Raw genomic sequence first — 17,002 nt, forward strand, 5'->3', positions numbered from 1 at the left:
CATTTAAATTAAACTCCAACTCTGTTTTCTTAAGAACCTCAAGACTTAATTCATTCATTGATTGTTTGACTTTTTTTCTTAAAGCAATTAAAAAATTGTCAGTAAATGTTTATAAACCGCTTGATCAAGACTTTCCCAATCCATGTATTATTATGTACTTAACTCTAAAATTGTAAAAAACAAAGGTCTCAATTAAATATCGTATATATATATAGGCAATCTCCTATATACATGTCCTTCACATTTCGTTTAATATAAAAACCTTTTCTTCCCTTGTGATAATCACAATAAATGTTGCTGGAAAATAATTTCTAATCCATGTGGTGTGGTTAACTAAACTATTATTCTCCTCGTATATTCGTAATAGTATTTATATGTATGTGTGGCTCAATTTACGATATACAAAAAGTAAGAAAAGAAAACAAAACTAAGTTATAAAATAGTATACAATGTACATAACTTATATACAAAATGAAAAATCTCTTTATGTATGTGTATTTTACATATCCGCATTTCCTTGATAGAACAACATATATATATATATATATACATATATAGAAAACTGAAGCTTATAACTCTAATTGCGGAGGCCACTTGGATCCTTTATAATCTATGCAACAATATTTTTAAGCTCACTCCAATAAATGTTTAAACAAATGAAATGATAAATTGATTCACTTAATTTAATTAAAAATCAAAATTTGGCTTGCGTGGACACTTGTTGCGCGTGTGACCTTCTTGACGGCACAGCCCGCAGCGCCGTGATTTACTGCTAGTTCCACCAGCACCATCACCCTTGGAGCCGCTTTTACTACTGGGACCACTTCTTCCTGAACCCCATGATGTGGAAGCTGTAATTTTGATTCATGATTTTTAAAAGATTATGCAATATTTTCTGGCAAATGTAACTCACCTTGATTCTCATCTGTATCCGCCCATTGAAAGAAACCACAGGACTTTTCTCGTATTGGGCAGGCATAGAAGGGTCTACCCTGGTTGGGGCCATCCTTGCGTACAGTTAATTTGCTAGCCGATTGACCGCATGCGCATTTGACTTCTGTTCCATCACCCGAAGATTGACTTGGAACTGTTTTGGTGATGGTCACAGTGCTGCTGGAATTGGAACGCATTTGAGCAGATCCATGGTTGCGACTGCTGCTGGGTAAGGTGGCTACACGATTGGTACCCCAAGATGAACTGCCACCACCACTGCCCCAAGAGGAATCACCACCTCGTGTAGATGAAGTGCCACCGCCACTACTACCCCAAGAAGAAACACCACCTCGTGTACTTGTTGTTGATGATGATGGTAGTGGTGCAGATGGTTCATCTGCCCATTGAAAGAACTTGCATTCATCGGGCTTGGGACACTTGTAGAAAAGACGACCCTGATTGGGTCCATCACGACGCACGGTCATTTGACGAGCTGGCTGATGGCAGCCAGTGCAGCGAACGGGTGAAGCATCTAAATTATCCACATCATGGGTTTCTAAACAAACACGTTTAGCTGCTGGCTTGGGTGGTGGAGTTGGTGCTGCAGCGGCACGTGCACGACTTCCCCATAGCATGGGCTCCTCTTCGGCCTTGTTTTGTTCCCGTATCCAACCAGACAGACTAGTATCCAAACCAGCTAGCGCTTCAAATTCTGCATCATCGTCGGCAGCAAAAGCGGCGGCTATGTCATCCAGTTCGGCTTGATTATTGATCGACACGGGAACAGCAGTTCGCGCAGTTGGAACACTGGATGACTCCAGCGAATCAGCTACAGCTAACATTTCCTCTTCAAATCCATCATTGCTATCAAAGAAGCCATCAAGATTTTCCTTATTTGTGGGAGGTGGAGTGTTGCTGCTGGTGGTGAAATAATTTCTAATACCTCCAGCTGCATTTATCGAATTGTTTTTAACGACATTATTGGGCTTGGGTTGTTGTGGGGGTTTGGCTTTTGTTGCAGTAGGTGCAGATTTTTTAGGTTTCGGAGCGGGCTTAGTGACTGATGCGGAACTTCCACCACCGCCATTTCCAGAGCCCCATCCTCCACCTCCTCCGTTGTTGCCTGAACCCCAGCCTCCGCCGTTTCCAGCACCTCCGCCTCTCCTGGCACTGGGACCATTGCCATCTGGACCACCGCCACCTGGACCACCGCCACCTGGACCACCGCCACCTGGACCACCGCTACCTGGACCACCGCCACCTGGACCTGGACCTGGGCCACTACTTCCACCCACTCCGACAATACGACCCACACGCTTTACATTTTCCAGATTAATGTTGAACGTATTTCGAAATAATTCATCGCATGGCAAGCAAGTCTTATACCATCCATGCGGAGTATTAAAAAGTCCACGATAATAAGGAGTACTAAGACGAAATTTGAGCATTCGATGACCATCTCCACATGTCGGACAACACTCATCCAAGACGGTAATCTCTTTGCATTCCGATGGTAGCCACACAACATTTTTGCAGTCCGGGAAATTCAGACAGCCAATGAACCAACCTTGCTGATTCTTTCTCGCCTTCAAGGCCAATGGTGCCTCATCACATTTCGGACATTGAGACAATTCCTGTTGCATATTACTGACATTTTCCTGACCATCATTGCCATTGCCTGCTGCTGCGTTATTCGCTGCTGGCGTTTCGTTAATACGATGGGCAATTTTATCATCCATTGCTGTTATCTTATCCGTAATTTGTTGATAGGCCACCTTGTATTTGGCTATTTGTTCGGACAAAACCACTTTGGGATCCTTTTGTCCCAAACAGATGAGCTTTAAATCCGATTCGAATTCGGCACGCAACAATGGTTTTGCCAGAGCCAATTCCATGGCATCATAACCCTCATAGAGACCCATGCCAATGACGCCGGGAACCAGAAAACCCTTATCTATAACACCAATATAGCCGCGCTCTTTGATTGTGGATATATGCTCGGCATGTGTGGCATCCGTGCCAATACCATGCTTGTCCATCAATGCAATGAGATCGGCTTCGGTTAGCAGAGGCGGAGCCGTGGTTGCTCCCTCGTGCAAGGACACTTCGGTGGGTTCAAAACGTTGATCCCGTTCGTAGTGATGTATTTGCTTTGCATTCCATTTCTCATACACATAGACATCCAGATAGTTACGCTCATGAATGACCAAACCATTGGCACTAAATTTCTCACCGGCTATATCGATGTTGACAATAGTCTCCGAACCAACAGCATCCTTACTCACGCAGGCTAGGAAGTGACGAACTACCATCTCATAGACGCGAGCTTCATTCCCTTGAAGATCTGCAAAAAATGTGAAAATATTTAAAGTTTTATTTAGGATTTCCTTTTGTTGGGCTTAATTCTCTCACTGATCGCTGCCTTAATGGGATGAATAGGAGGATGGGCCTGATCGGATTTGTTGCCATTCCGTGGATTGGGTCCCCAGTCCAACACACGTTGGGCAAACGCGCCCCAATCGTTATGATCTTTATGCAACTCCACTAATGGCACCAAATTGAATTCCTTTGTAAATTGATTTGTTTCCGTACGCGGATAGCTAATGAAACCTTTGGAATAGAGTTTCTCAGCTATGGTCATAGTTTCCTTGGCCGACAGCTTCAATTTCCTGGAACCCATTTTTTCCATTTCCACCGTATCCAAGGGTGTGGGACGCCATTTGTGCTTTGGTTTCACAGTCACATTCTCCACCAAGGCCCGCGGTGCTGGTTCGGCAAGACAAAGCATCAAATAGTTTTCGCACTCTTCCTTGTTAAACAAACGATTCCGGGCCCAATTAAATTCCACTGTCAAATCCTCAATAGTGTGAAGAACTGAAATTTATAGCTTATTAAGATTTACAATGGTCAACAGTTTTCATTATCGTATATCGCATACCCTTAACCTTCCAAAATGGTTCGGAAACAAAAGCCTCCACCTCTTTGTACCTTTCGGCAACAAATCCCAGTGTGGGTATCTGACAGCTGCCATAGGAGATCAATTTGTCTGCTATATTCTCGGGAAATAAACGCTGCAAACGCATTGTCTGGAAGCGTGTTATAGATGCTCCTGTCCGTAAATCCAACTCGGATCGTACATCCACTGCATCGCTTTGACGTTTGTCCGGTTCACCCAGTTGTTGCAACGCCCGACGCACTGCTGCCGATGTAATTTCCGAGAAGCTGGCTCTATAAACCTTTAGATTTGGTTTAATGCCACGGCATACCTCGATTATCTCAAAGCCAATATTCTCTCCCTCGCGATCGCAATCTGTCCAGATGATTAAACCCTGACAGCCACGAATCTCTCGCTCTAAGGTTCGCTTAATGGGCGCATATTTCTCGCCTACCGATTTCTTAATTGGTGCATCGAACAGGGAGCGTGGATCCACAGTGCGCCAGTTTCTATAAGAGACCTGGAATTCCAATTGCATCAAATGGCCAGAGACGGAAGTCATCACCATTTTAGCATTCTGTCCCCGTACTTGAGCTTCAAAGTCAAAAACCTTGTTATACACGGAATAGCCTTCACGCTGCCATACAAATAATACATTCTGATTATAGATTATCTATAATAGTTAAAATGTTAATCAGTTCTAACTTACGCGGTGTTCTGCTCCATTCGCCAAGAGTCTGGATATGGTCTTGGCCGCATCATTTTTCTCGGCTACATTTAAATATTTCATCTCTTTCAATTGGTTAGCGTAATGACGACGATTTAATCCACAATTGGCCCAACGGCAACATCTCAAAACACCAAGCATTCATTAATAAAATTAAGAAACAAAAATCAAAAAGTGTTTATAAAAAAATCACACCTAATTCGCGGGATTCATCGATAACAACAACACTGAAATGTCGATTTGCTATCGGCTATCTACGTTATCGGAGTGGTTGTCGATTTGTTATCGATTTCCGAAAATACTGAATATCGTAAATTTTTGGCGGGATATTTAAACAAATATCGTAAATTGCTTCAGCGTTAACCTTTTTTATTCCGTGTCAAATTCATCACTTCACTTTTGATCCAATTCTTGTGTTTCTTTAAATTATAATTGTATTATGAATAAAACTCAATTACCATGCGGAAATACGAAACTAGTTATTTTATTTATTTATATATCTCTGTATAACTTGCTGTTTGTATCCACGTTGCTACCGTTGTTCTCTTTTTCTTTTTTTTTTTACTGTTTTTAACTTTTTCATTTTTCATTGCGCTTGTTTTTGGGGATTTTTGGAGTTGATTCCTTTTTGTTTTTGCAATTTTTTTTTTTTGTTTGCGTTCTTTTAGTATTTTTGTAAATTGTTTTGCTTTTTTTTTGTTTCTTTTTTTTTGTGTTTTTGTTTTAACTGAACATAAAATCTTAACAATTATATATATTTATATATATATATATATATATATACGGTATAAGAAAAAGGATAGTGTGAAAATGTGTCTGTAAATACAAAGTAGAGTACACAATGTTCCGTGCACAATTGGAGTTTGTTTTTTTTTTACTGTTCTTCTGTACTTAGGCTTAGCGTAAACTCATTTGTATATATATGCAATTTGATTTATAACTAATATTAAAATATTAGTAATTTATAGAGCGTTTAATTGTATAAATGATGGGGACGCAGCCGTCGTCATCAGTTTTCAGTAATTATTATTGTTTTTTGTTTGTTGGTTTTTTTTTTTTAGAAATAACAACAAATACAGGAGTGTAGGTTTCGAGACCTAACACAATATGAGCCATCAACGACGCCAAGAACGATCCTCAGATTCCTCGTCCTCTTCCTCATCCTCTAGACGTAGTTCGGGCAATGTATCGCTGCCCAGCAGGCTTTCACTTTCGCTAACGGATTGAATTAACTGTTTGGGATTGGTGGTGTTATTTAGATTGTTGTCCACTGAAGCAACTGCAGGTGACTTGTCGGCGGGGGCTGCCATAGGAGCTGCAACTGCCGGCGTCGTCGTCGTCACAACGGGCGCCCAGGATATCTAAATTAGGACAGAAAAACGTAGATTTTGGTTTGATACAAAATATTGGAAAGATAGGAGAAAAGGCAACAACAAAATGTTTCGTGATGTTTTCGTTTTTAGGCAAATGTCCCTTGACTCACCTGAAGGCGCTTTTCTTTGTACATTTTGCCACGGAGCACTGCCTGTTCGGCATTGATTCGAGTGGCATAGGAGAGTATCAATTGCGGAATCTCACGATCCACATCATGTTTCAAAATCTCACCAAAGTTCTAACAAAAAATAAACTTGAATAAAAATGTTCATTCATTTGATTTCGTTTCTCACCTTAAAGTGTCCCAGGACAAAGTCAGCTTCCTCGGCGGCAAAGCCAGTGACCACAATGGCTTTAGGACGTCTATCAACGCGCGTTGAACCTTCAGGGAAATTAGCTCGTTTACGGGCTGCCGCACCGCCACCAGTTGGTCCACTAGCTTTTGGATTATTCGAGTTGAGAACTCCACCGATGACGCCGCCACCGCCGCCAGCAGACAGAGTACGTTGCAGCTCTTCGAGACGCTTCTGCAGGGCCGTGGTATCATTTCCCTCTTGCTGTTGGGCAAATAGTTCAAGCTCCATGTCCAGAAGTTCTTTCTTTTGTTGCTCTTTGGTCTTTTTGACAGATGGCTGAATTTGTTGCTGTTGAATCTGAGCCTGCAATTGATCCTGATCGGCATGTACATCCTTGCGCAATTTGTCGATGGTCTCCTGCAGTACCTTAATGGTCTCTAGTGTTGGAGCCCGCTGGGCATCCTGTTGATCCATGCGCTCGACCAACTCCAATGCCGTTTTCATTTGCTTCACATAACTTTGGAGCAATTCCTGCTTACGTTTGCGTAATCCATTGGCCAATTGATGCATAGCCTTTTGTTGTTCCTCTTGCTTTTTGCGTAATGTGGCGGCGTTGGCTCGTGGCGTGGCAGCATTTCCTGTACCCGGTGCAGCCAATCCAGCGCTTCCACCATTTGAACTTGTTGTCGTTGTTGTTGTTGTTGTATTGAGCTTGAGTCGCATCGAGGCAGGCGCTACGGCAAGAGCTTGCTCAGTCGGAGCTGTTGCTTGATTACCACCGGCTCCAGCATGCTCTGCCAGAGGCGTTGTCCCCGCATTCGATATTTTTGCTCCATCCGCAATTGGTGTGGGTACAGCGGGTACATTATGCAAATGATATTGGCTGGCATTTTTCCGGCCACCTGGCGCATTACTTCCAATGCCACTGGTTAACGCGTTGCCCTGGCTCTCATCCAAGCCGCCAGCAGCAACTCCATTGTGCCAAAAGACCTTGATAAAGCGATTATTGAGAACTGCCTCGGTACTCCTGTAAGCCACATTGGCCTCCGCATGCGTCGAGAAGGTAACAATGGCCGCTTCCGGATCGCCCTCGTATGAAACTTGAATGTTAACAATCTTACCGAACTTGGCAAAGTGATTGTTCAGATGCGCTATGGTATTAAGGCCACGCGGAACCTTTCTTAGCTCCAGTGAGCTGTTATGCTGTTGCATGTTGGGATTAACCCTTGGTCCCAGTCGACTATTAATGGGCACTTTTCGTTTCGTTGGCACATCGGCTATGGCCACCGTATCTTCCAGCTCAAATCGACGTTTTCCCATTTCGGGGCCACCGGAGGGCGGAGCACCACCGCCGCCGCCAGCACCTCCAACAATGCCACCACCGGCATCTACAACAGGAATTGGGATGAGTTGACGCTGGAGAGGTGTGGTCACAGCCGTGGGATTGAAAGGGAATGGCATCATTGTAGGACCTTGTGGTCCCTGTGGACCCGGAGGTCGGGCATAATCTGAAGGATTGGGTACACCCATGGGATGATTGGGAGTCATTAAAGCATTTGGACGCACATTACCACTGAACGGATTGATGCTGACAGGCACACCTTGTACACCACTGGGCGTGGGTCCAGCCACATTAGGTCCTGGGGGTCCAGGGGGTCCTCCAGCGACGCCACCACCGCCACCTCGCGCCCAAATCTCTGGTGCATCTGGATTGTACTCACGCATAGACATCATTAACGCTGAATTATTGATGCCCTCAAAGACCACGGGGTTAATGCCATGATCCCAGGGGCATGTCTCGCCCCTAACACAATAGCCCTTCTCATCGAAATCGCGACAACGCTGGCGTATATGTGTGGTCACAACAGCTGCTGGATGCTGAGGTTCCATAGAATTACCGGTGGCAATCGAAGACAAGCCTCCGCCGCGCTCTGGTGAGCTTTGCGGACGTCTCGAATTTCGCTCCGGCGACAAGGAACGACTATGAGAACGACGACTTTTCTGGCCAAAGCGCTGACGCTCTTCAATGTTGTTCCCACCACCACTACCGCCTCCTCCAATGCCACCAGAGCCGCCTCCACCACCAATCCGACGACGATCGAAATTCCGGCGTCCGTGATTACTACCATGACCTGGAGGAGATTTGTTACGGAACTGCCGTTGATTCTTCTCCCGTTCATTGATGCGGCGATCTCGAGACCGTGAGCGTCTGAAATTCCTTTCATTGGAACGTGAACGCGAGCGTGAGCGAGAACGCAAAGAGGCACGACGTCGGCGACCATCACGTGGCTGATTCTCCTTGTCTGCATAGCCAGCCGCGGGTCCGGGTCCTCCACCGCTGCCACCTCCGCTGCTTCGACCTGGTGGACTTGCACTACGTGGCACCTGGTGGTGTTGATGATGAGAAGGAGGATGATGATGATACGCAGCTGAACCCAATTGGCTTTGTGGCTGGGGACATGAGGGATCTTTGGTTTTGTGCTGCAAAGAAACGATATATAAGGTGGAGAATTAGTGGAACTGGAATCAATCAAAAAAGTATGTTGGGGGACCTACATCAACGGGAGGCTTAGTTGAAGTTGTGGCATCTGTGGTGCTATCTGAGGCTAGGTTAATGGATTCCTGAGCGACTGCATCTGGACGCTGCTCGTCAGTCAACTGCTGCTTTTCCACTTTTATCACATTTTCTTTTGCCGGCGGGGGCGAGGCAGCTGCCAATACAGCCTCTATATCAGCTGCTCCATCTATGGCCAATGCCAGTTCATCGCCCAAGTCCAATTCGGAGACACTAGTGGCGGCTGGAACAGCTGGCAGGGTTGGCAGAGGATGGGGCATTGTGAGATATTCCTCACTGGCAATGGCATCAAAAAGGCGCTCAACAAAGCGCGTCGTTTCCTCGGACAGGAAGACATCCAGCTGCTCTATCATGATCCGCTTGAGATCCTTATCCGATTTGTCTTTTTTAAGCAACGCGATGACATATCGCGCCAGGGCAGAGGAATCCGCATCGCAGCTGGCCAAGAAACGAACAAAAATAAGAAACAATACGTCAAGAAAATTGGGCACCCAAAATGGCTTAGTCAGTCTACTTACAGTGGCTCCAGGACAACACTTAGCCAATCCTTGAGCTTATCCGAGTTTTCCAAGATCATTATTATTGTTTAGGAAGGTAAGCGTGATTGCGTTGGTCTTCAGCTCGGAGGGGCCAAGAAAATATATTTTTAATATGACCTCTGTCTCTCTCTCTCTCTCTCTCTCTCTGGTCTGTCTGTCTGTGCCTTATTGCTTATCGATAGGCGATAGTTTTGCTTTGCTTTTTAATTCTATGGGAATAAATTAATTAATTTTTATTATTGAACGCAGCACAATAAAGTCTTTGCACTTTTATCTATTTGGCTTTCGTTAAATAGGCAATTTTAAGAAAGTTCCATTCCTTTTATTTTTGCCACACACACATGCACACGAATACACACTCACACACACACACATTATTTTTGGTGCACTCTGATTTTTGTGCTCAGATTTCTGTAGCATTCGCCACAGTTTTCTTGGGTTTCTTATGATTCTTACCTGTCTTAAGGCCTAAATTAAATATGTAACATATTTTTTTAAATAAATAAACGTTTTAATTACTTGATTTTTGTATTTTTCACTAAACTTTTTTTCGCTGCTTTCGGGGCAAGGTTGCTTAACAGTATCGGTTATCGGTGTTGGACAAATTCGATAGACGATTAATTTAATTTCATTAGATTGTTTAATTTCACTTGCTTTTTTTTTGACTTAATTAAATTGAGACCATGTGCAGCATTGGCGAGGATGACTTTGGTGACACGGGCGGTCTTCATGCGATGACAGCCGGTGGGCCTGTCCAAATCGCCACTGGTGGAACTGGTGAATGTCAGAAATGTGGCCAGCACTCGGACGATTTGTTTAAAGTAAATTTTCGGTCAGAAGAGTGCCGCGATTGCTTCTTGAACTATGCCAGACACAAGTTTCGCGCTGCCTTAGGTGCGGCCAAGGCACTGCCGCGTGACAGCGACGTGTTACTCCTGCTGGATGGTTCAATAGAATCTATTGTCCTCCTGGATATGCTACACTATGCCCAGACACAAAACACTTTCAAACGTTTGCATTGCCAGGCTAAGGTGTTGTATTTGGATGAATCTGTGGTACAGGAACAACAATCCTTAGATATAGATCGCCTACAGAAACTACAAGATCGCTATACACCGTTTGATTTGTTTGTTATAGAATTGGGCACAGATCTGAGTAATCTTAGACCTCTCAAAAATTACACACCGAAAACCAGCAGAGAAGAAAGTGATTTAAAGATTAAGTTGGATAAACTAAGGACCCTGAGTGCTCGCCAGGACTATCTGCAACAGCAGCGAAAGAGATTTTTAGCATCTGTGGCTCATCAATTGAATTGTACTCATGTCTTTGTGCCTTCTATAAGCAAAGACTTGGCAACACAATTCCTAACTTCTATAGCTCTAGGTCGTGGTGGTAGCGCTGCCTTGGATGTGGCTCTCTGCGATGATCGCCTCGACCATGACATTAAACTCCTGCGACCTCTAAAAGATCTTAATGAACAGGAAGTACAATTATATGTACGTGCCCGGAATTTGGAGGATCTGAAATTGGGACCAAGCTTAGCAACCTATGGCCAAGAAAAAGGAGAAACTGCTAGTTTACAAAACCTCACCGCCGCCTTTGTAAGGAATCTTCAGGAAAACTATGCCGCCACAGTATCGACGGTTTTTCGCACGGGTAACAAGATAGCACCGAATCGTCATGTCGACCAAGATATGTGCCAACAATGTCAATCTCCTCTGGATTCCCTGCTGTCCGACACTCTTCTGGCGATCGAATACTCTAGGGTCGTATCTCTCGAGGGATCAAAACTATCAAATCACAATAATGACCTGGAGCAGTTGTCAATGCAACGGCTAAACAAAGATGATAGACTCTGTCATGCGTGTCGGAATGTTCAAGACGAATACTTATAAAACATAAACAAAAATATACATATTTTATTTAACATTGAAGAACTTTTATAATTTTGCCAATTGATAATTGACCTCCGACTGGAGTGAAAGATGTCCATCTAAAGGTGCAACATTTGAAGCCAATTTCACTTCATGAAAATCTTGGAATATCATACGATTATAATTTTTAGCCTGTCGATTGTAATCCCTTAAAGATCCCTTCAGAATAATACTTTTCGTGTATTTGTCCGGATCTGGCAAATAGAGATCATCTCCAGCAAACACACCAAGCATACCATCATCGCAACTATAAAAAATCGGTTGAATTAGCGTAGAGCCTAAAGCATTGCGTTTACTTGCAAAATTAAGAAGATCTTTGGCCTGGTGAAAATTCATTAGTTTGCCAATTTCGTACATCAATATAAAGGGTAACCAAATACATTTCTCCCGATAACTTGACCAAGCTTCGCTAGGATTTAACCAATGGGCAGAGATGACTTCTTGGGGTTCGAGAAGCAATTCCACTTGACTTGCTGGTGTTTCCAAAACGGCTATATAGTAGACAGTGTCAAACTTTCGACTAGAAGTTGCACCTGAACGCCAAATGGACCACTCGTGTAATAACCATAGATCGGGTAGAACATCCAAGTGCCTACACAATTCCAGAAATTGACTAGCATCATTGTGAACTTTTTGCTGCCATTCCGCGTGCTCTACTGGATGGACAAGTGATGGGGATCCATGCCATAGGTTATCCCTATGTCGACATAGCAATATTCCCACTTCCTCAAAGGCTTCTCGCAATGCAGTTATCCTAAGAGAAATATCTCTAGAAAAATTTTTCCCATCAGTCATTAAATTTGGCCTACCAGAGACCTGATCTTTGCATCTCAATTGCGTCAAGTGATCTTGGTTTATACCAAAGGACTGAAAATAATTCAACCAATCCGAAGATTCATCTGATTCAACATCAAAACCACCACCAGGAAAGACACAATGATTCAGAGTATATGAAGTCCGCTCAGAGCGTTTGATGAGAAGCAACTAAAAATATTGAGATTATGGTTTTAGTTTTTTTTTAATTCCACCATTTACCTACGTTAAAGTCATATGCTTTGCTAGAATCATCTTGAGCGGCCAGAATTAGACTAGCAGATGGTCTGTATACAACTTCCTTAGCAACTGGAGGAGCCAACATGATGATTATGATGATCAAGTGGGATTTGAATGACTTTTGACCTCCAGTTCAAATTTTAAAAACAGCTGGCCAAGTTATCGGCAATGTTATCGATATCAGTTTCACCTGTTACCTAAAGCAAAATAAATGTCCACACAAGTAGCTTCCAAAATTAGGCGATCCTCTAGCCTAATAGTACTGGCCAAAGATCATGTAGTGGCTAGACAACCATATGACTACAATGTATGTGGTATTAATAAATGAATCTTTGGACCTCATCGACATTTAATTGGCTCATTTATTGCAGGCCCTGCTTCTTACCCGTAACTCAAAATCCAGTTTTATGCCCGACTCTTCTGTCTTTCCTGGTGGAGTTTGTGATGCTGCGGATAGTTCACCTGCTTGGGAACAACATTTCCGTCGTTATGATGTTGTCGCAGATAAATTTGATAAATTTGGAAATGCTACGTCGGCCCCCAGGCCGCTTCTTTTTGAAGGAGAAACTAGGTATTACTTTATTATAATTAAATCATTTAAAGATTAATTAATTAACTTTGTCAATGTCCAGTCCATTGTCTCTGCGTCTCACAGCCATCCGTGAAACCTTTGAGGAAATGGGCATCTTACTATGCCGAGACCGCAAATCGTTGACATCCCTTGGAGATTTTGCCAAATTCTATGAACAATTCGATCGTCCCCATTGGCAGCACGTGGTCCATAATGATGCCAATAAATTTCTAGAGCTTTGTCAGTTTTTGGGTGTTTTACCTGATATTTGGTCACTGCATGAATGGTCAGCATGGAGGACACCATCGACATTTAAAAAACGTTTTGAGACCGCCTTCTTCTTGACTGCCTTGGACACAAAACCCAATTTGAATATAGAACCCAATGAAGTGAAAGATTGTGCAGTGAGTAGAATCAATATTTATATGTTTGGTAATATTTTACTCAATTTTTATTGTCATTGTAGTGGCGTTCTCCATTGGACTATGTCAAATTGGCATTGGATAAACAAATTTGGCTACCTCCTCCACAATTTTACGAGCTATCGCGATGTCTAAATTTTAAAAGTCTGACTTCACTCTACGATTTTGCTAAACAGAGGTCAGACAAGGGATTAATTTTATTTCATCCGGTTATGTTCAAGTGCTTGGATGGTTCGGTTCATCTTTTACCCGGAGATGATGTCTATCCCAGTGATCCTGATGCCTGTCCAGATAAAATTGAAACAGGTCTTTCTATGAAAGATTTTCGAGCCTTAGCCACAAAGAATTTACATCGCTCTGAGCACAAAAATCAGCATCAATCTGAATTATTAATCAATTTTAACCCTGCGGATGGCCAGGTGAATCCTCTGGATGCTACAACTCTCTGAGGTTAAATGCATTTATTTAGTTTTTAAGTCGAAAAGAGCAATATAACAAATGTTTCAGAGGATTTGTAGTTTCCATATTAATAGTTCTCTGTTTGTAAATAATTCTTACAATTAGAAAAAGAAATGCTAAGACTTATTTAAAATGCTTTATTTTCATGGTCTACAATGGTATTAAAATTCTTTTGACGATTCTTCTATATTAGTAAGCTTGCGATTGAGGTTCAGCTCCATACCAGACTCTCCAAGACTCTTCTTCACGGGGAATATGGTGATTTGGTGCAGAATCCTGGTGTGTATACGATTGCGGTGACAGTGGTGCAGGTAAGTTGGTGTTGGGAGCAGATTGGTAAGGTCCATTATGTTGTTTCCTTTGATTTTGCGTTGGAGGTGAATGCCTAGGACCTGAATGCACGGGAGCAGATTGTTTAGGCTTAGGCAGATGCGGTCCTAAATGACCATGATTCTCTGAATAACCGTGAGCTTCTGGCTTGTATTGTTTCTGTGGTGCGACATTCCAGAATTGATGTTGAATATTAGGTTGATGTTCGATCTTCTGCGGAGGAGCAGGACGAGATCCGTGGGGTATGGATCGATAGTTTTCCGGCTGTTGCTTAGTTGCTGGTGCTGGAGCTGGAACGGATTGATATGGAGACACTGTTTGCCAGGGCAAAGGCTCCCGCCACGAGACGGGGTTTTTCTCAACGGGTTGATATGGTCTGATGGATTTCGGTTTGGGTTCAGGAGACTCAGCATAGGCACTAACACGACGAACTTCACCTAGAATAAAATATAATTTAATTTCAGATTTAGTAATTATATGAGTTTTCTTACCGTTTTGGGGTTCCGCGATGCTCCAAACTTGAACTAAATCCACAGGTTTAACATGAGGCTGAGGGTGAGGCTCGTGGTGGCTGTAGGATTCAGGATGGGATTGTTTTGGTGGCTTTGGAATGGCTTGTGGTTTCGATTGATGCTGGGGGTAGACCTCTGGCTTGAGACGGGAATCGTGACCCTTGGGTTCGTAGATCTCAGGATAATAATCTGCTTCTGGTGAATAGTGTGGACGCTTCTCACGGGATTCCAAATCAAGCTCTATCCGTTTTTGGGAGATGATCAGTTCCCTTAGAGCTCCTTCAATCTCCCAAGAGTTTAATGGTTTCAGATGTTTCACTGCTGCTGTCAGTCTGTCCAGACCGATCGTCTGAGTGTTATTTAAATCCTTTAATTGATGCTCCAAAATACTCAACTTGGCATTCGTATTCTCACTGACATCCTTGATGCGACCCAAGTTCTTTAGTTCTACTTCAATGTTGATCTGAGAAGTCTCAAGGCTATCAAAGGAACACTGGAGACCATTCAGCTGGGGGAGAATGGCCCGGGTTACCAGTCTGGTCAACTGATCGATGCTTTGGTCAATGCCACGAGCGCTGTTCACCACATGACGTTGGAAACCTTCCAGTTTTCGTTCAAGGCTTACAATTAACTGCTTAGTGCCTTCTTGAAGTTGTGCCAATCCTCTCAACTCCTTGCCTGTGATCTCGGCATAGGCTTCTCCATTCACCGAGATCTTTTTGAACGCTTCAAGTAGCACCTCTGACTTGGCATCCTCAAAGGCAATCTGTTTGGCAAGTAGTTCCTCGATCTGCGCGACTGCCTCCAGAGCCTTTCTCTGCTCTTCGAGATTCGACTTGATCTGCCCATTAACAGTGTCAATGTGCTTTAGAAGATTGTTGGTTTCACCCAGTTCCTCGGCGGCCTCTTTTAACCATTCGTCAATGCCCTGCTCCACAATGGCGGAGCTGAGACCAAAGTAATTGACCAATACAAGGATAGCTACAAGCTGAACTTTCATCTTTGCCAATTGAAGTTGCAAGTGCAAGTGTCTTTCATTAGTCTCGGCCTTGGCTTAAATATGTTTTAGACCGATGAACACGTGTGCTAACTGAAGGTAATCTAATGTTAAGTTTCTTTTTGCTGCTTTTGACCCTCATTCCGTTTATCTCTGGAAACGTTAAAGCACGAATTTAAATTCAAAAAAGTCAGTTATGGCAGTGATAAGCAACGTTTTTGATTGTTTTGTTCCAAAATCTACAATTATTTGTATATGGGTGCACCTGGGCCTCGCTTGACAAGATGTTTACGTTCCAAGGAAACAACGTGTTAAAGGAATTGGTGTTAAAATGGGTTATGGGTTTCATATTTCGATTTATTGTTAGCAACTCCTTCTATATATACAAGTATACACATAGATAATCAAATGTCTGATCTTTGAATTATTTACCATTCACATAATGATCAGATATTATTATAAGTTGATACATATAATTAACGTTGTGACGAGGATTATGATGCAAAATGTAAACAGTGAAAAACATTTAAAAGTTTATTTTATATAAACTTAATATTAGGGATAGAATATAGCATATACACAATCATGTAATACCGAGTTAGAGGTTTCCATTTAATCTTTCATTCATTAATTTGTCGATTTAGTCAAGTCAGACAATCGATTGTTTCGATCGAAGCTATTTGATATAGTAGTTCGATCCTACCAAAAAAACTAAACTTACCAATATTAAATTGAATGAAAGTATCGACTTTTTTCTTGCTATTGGAGCTTCATAAGATAATTGTCCGATCGGGGAGAACAAACGGTTTAAGAAGAGTTTAAGTTGATCCAGACGGATTTTGGGTGTATGAACTCTCCTCTTCGCACTTATCGAGAATATATTAAAATGTTTTTTTTTTACAATTTTTAAACAGGAGCGAAACGATTTGAAAATACAAACGATAAATCGAAAAAAAATTCGATCCCCTTGAAAAAAATTCATTGAATCGCTATAATTTAAATGTAAATCGAAAAAACTCATCCCCTTGCCATTTCGAACTATCAGGACTCAACTGTATTTTTAAAAGTTTCCATGTTTTATATCTTCAATCCTATTACATAGTTGGTATAAGCTTATTCTTTTCTTAAATATTTATTTTATTCAATTAAGGATTAGAAAATTTCCTTTCTTACTGCGAGTTTAAAAACCATAATTCAAGTGCGAAAATAAGTAACACATTTTGGAAATTGCCCGATTATTTAAAGATCTGTTTTTACATTGCTGAACACAATGACGAAAACCTACAAAAAACTTGTACGTAAATTTACCAAAATGCATTTTAAAACTATTATATAAGCCACAGTA

At 42.3% G+C, this 17,002-nt stretch overlaps 6 protein-coding genes across 7 annotated transcripts; 2 read left to right on the forward strand and 4 right to left on the reverse strand.

Moving 5' to 3' along the window:
• Nucleotides 1-188: 188 nt before the first annotated feature.
• Nucleotides 189-4,788, reverse strand: LOC6643578 (DNA topoisomerase 3-alpha). Its single transcript, XM_023176427.2, has 5 exons — nucleotides 4,578-4,788; nucleotides 3,872-4,505; nucleotides 3,346-3,807; nucleotides 914-3,277; nucleotides 189-851 (listed from the first exon to the last, which is right to left on the reverse strand). The coding sequence occupies exons 1-5, from the start codon at nucleotides 4,734-4,736 to the stop codon at nucleotides 688-690; spliced, it is 3,783 nt and encodes a 1,260-aa protein (XP_023032195.2). The 5' UTR covers nucleotides 4,737-4,788; the 3' UTR covers nucleotides 189-687.
• Nucleotides 4,789-5,404: 616 nt separating this feature from the next.
• Nucleotides 5,405-9,970, reverse strand: LOC6643579 (zinc finger protein swm). Its single transcript, XM_002066228.4, has 6 exons — nucleotides 9,836-9,970; nucleotides 9,359-9,588; nucleotides 8,822-9,278; nucleotides 6,263-8,746; nucleotides 6,079-6,207; nucleotides 5,405-5,956 (listed from the first exon to the last, which is right to left on the reverse strand). Exons 2-6 carry the CDS (start codon nucleotides 9,415-9,417, stop codon nucleotides 5,711-5,713), a joined length of 3,375 nt encoding a protein of 1,124 aa, XP_002066264.1. The 5' UTR covers nucleotides 9,418-9,588; nucleotides 9,836-9,970; the 3' UTR covers nucleotides 5,405-5,710.
• Nucleotides 9,971-10,023: 53 nt separating this feature from the next.
• On the forward strand, nucleotides 10,024-11,306 carry LOC6643580 (cytoplasmic tRNA 2-thiolation protein 2). The gene has a single exon (XM_002066229.3). The coding sequence runs from the start codon at nucleotides 10,063-10,065 to the stop codon at nucleotides 11,272-11,274; it is 1,212 nt and encodes a 403-aa protein (XP_002066265.1). The 5' UTR covers nucleotides 10,024-10,062; the 3' UTR covers nucleotides 11,275-11,306.
• LOC111518767 (acyl-coenzyme A diphosphatase NUDT19) lies at nucleotides 11,269-12,506 on the reverse strand. Of its 2 annotated transcripts, XM_023176430.2 has the most exons (3): nucleotides 12,353-12,451; nucleotides 12,123-12,297; nucleotides 12,010-12,067 (listed from the first exon to the last, which is right to left on the reverse strand). In XM_023176430.2, the coding sequence occupies exons 1-3, from the start codon at nucleotides 12,449-12,451 to the stop codon at nucleotides 12,063-12,065; spliced, it is 279 nt and encodes a 92-aa protein (XP_023032198.1). In that variant the 3' UTR covers nucleotides 12,010-12,062. The 2 variants fall into 2 exon arrangements, with proteins under 2 accessions (XP_023032197.1, XP_023032198.1); XM_023176429.2 differs by having other exon boundaries at nucleotides 11,269-12,297; nucleotides 12,353-12,506.
• Nucleotides 12,507-12,577: 71 nt separating this feature from the next.
• LOC6643531 (acyl-coenzyme A diphosphatase NUDT19) lies at nucleotides 12,578-13,944 on the forward strand. The gene is made up of 4 exons (XM_023176431.2): nucleotides 12,578-12,673; nucleotides 12,738-12,937; nucleotides 12,999-13,341; nucleotides 13,404-13,944. The coding sequence occupies exons 1-4, from the start codon at nucleotides 12,578-12,580 to the stop codon at nucleotides 13,806-13,808; spliced, it is 1,044 nt and encodes a 347-aa protein (XP_023032199.1). The 3' UTR covers nucleotides 13,809-13,944.
• Nucleotides 13,942-15,683, reverse strand: LOC26529924. Its single transcript, XM_015178197.3, has 2 exons — nucleotides 14,640-15,683; nucleotides 13,942-14,585 (listed from the first exon to the last, which is right to left on the reverse strand). Exons 1-2 carry the CDS (start codon nucleotides 15,658-15,660, stop codon nucleotides 14,008-14,010), a joined length of 1,599 nt encoding a protein of 532 aa, XP_015033683.2. The 5' UTR covers nucleotides 15,661-15,683; the 3' UTR covers nucleotides 13,942-14,007.
• Nucleotides 15,684-17,002: the final 1,319 nt, after the last annotated feature.

Source organism: Drosophila willistoni, assembly GCF_018902025.1.
Source record: "Drosophila willistoni isolate 14030-0811.24 chromosome 2R unlocalized genomic scaffold, UCI_dwil_1.1 Seg200, whole genome shotgun sequence".
In the NCBI taxonomy this organism is placed as follows: Eukaryota; Metazoa; Arthropoda; class Insecta; order Diptera; family Drosophilidae; genus Drosophila; species Drosophila willistoni.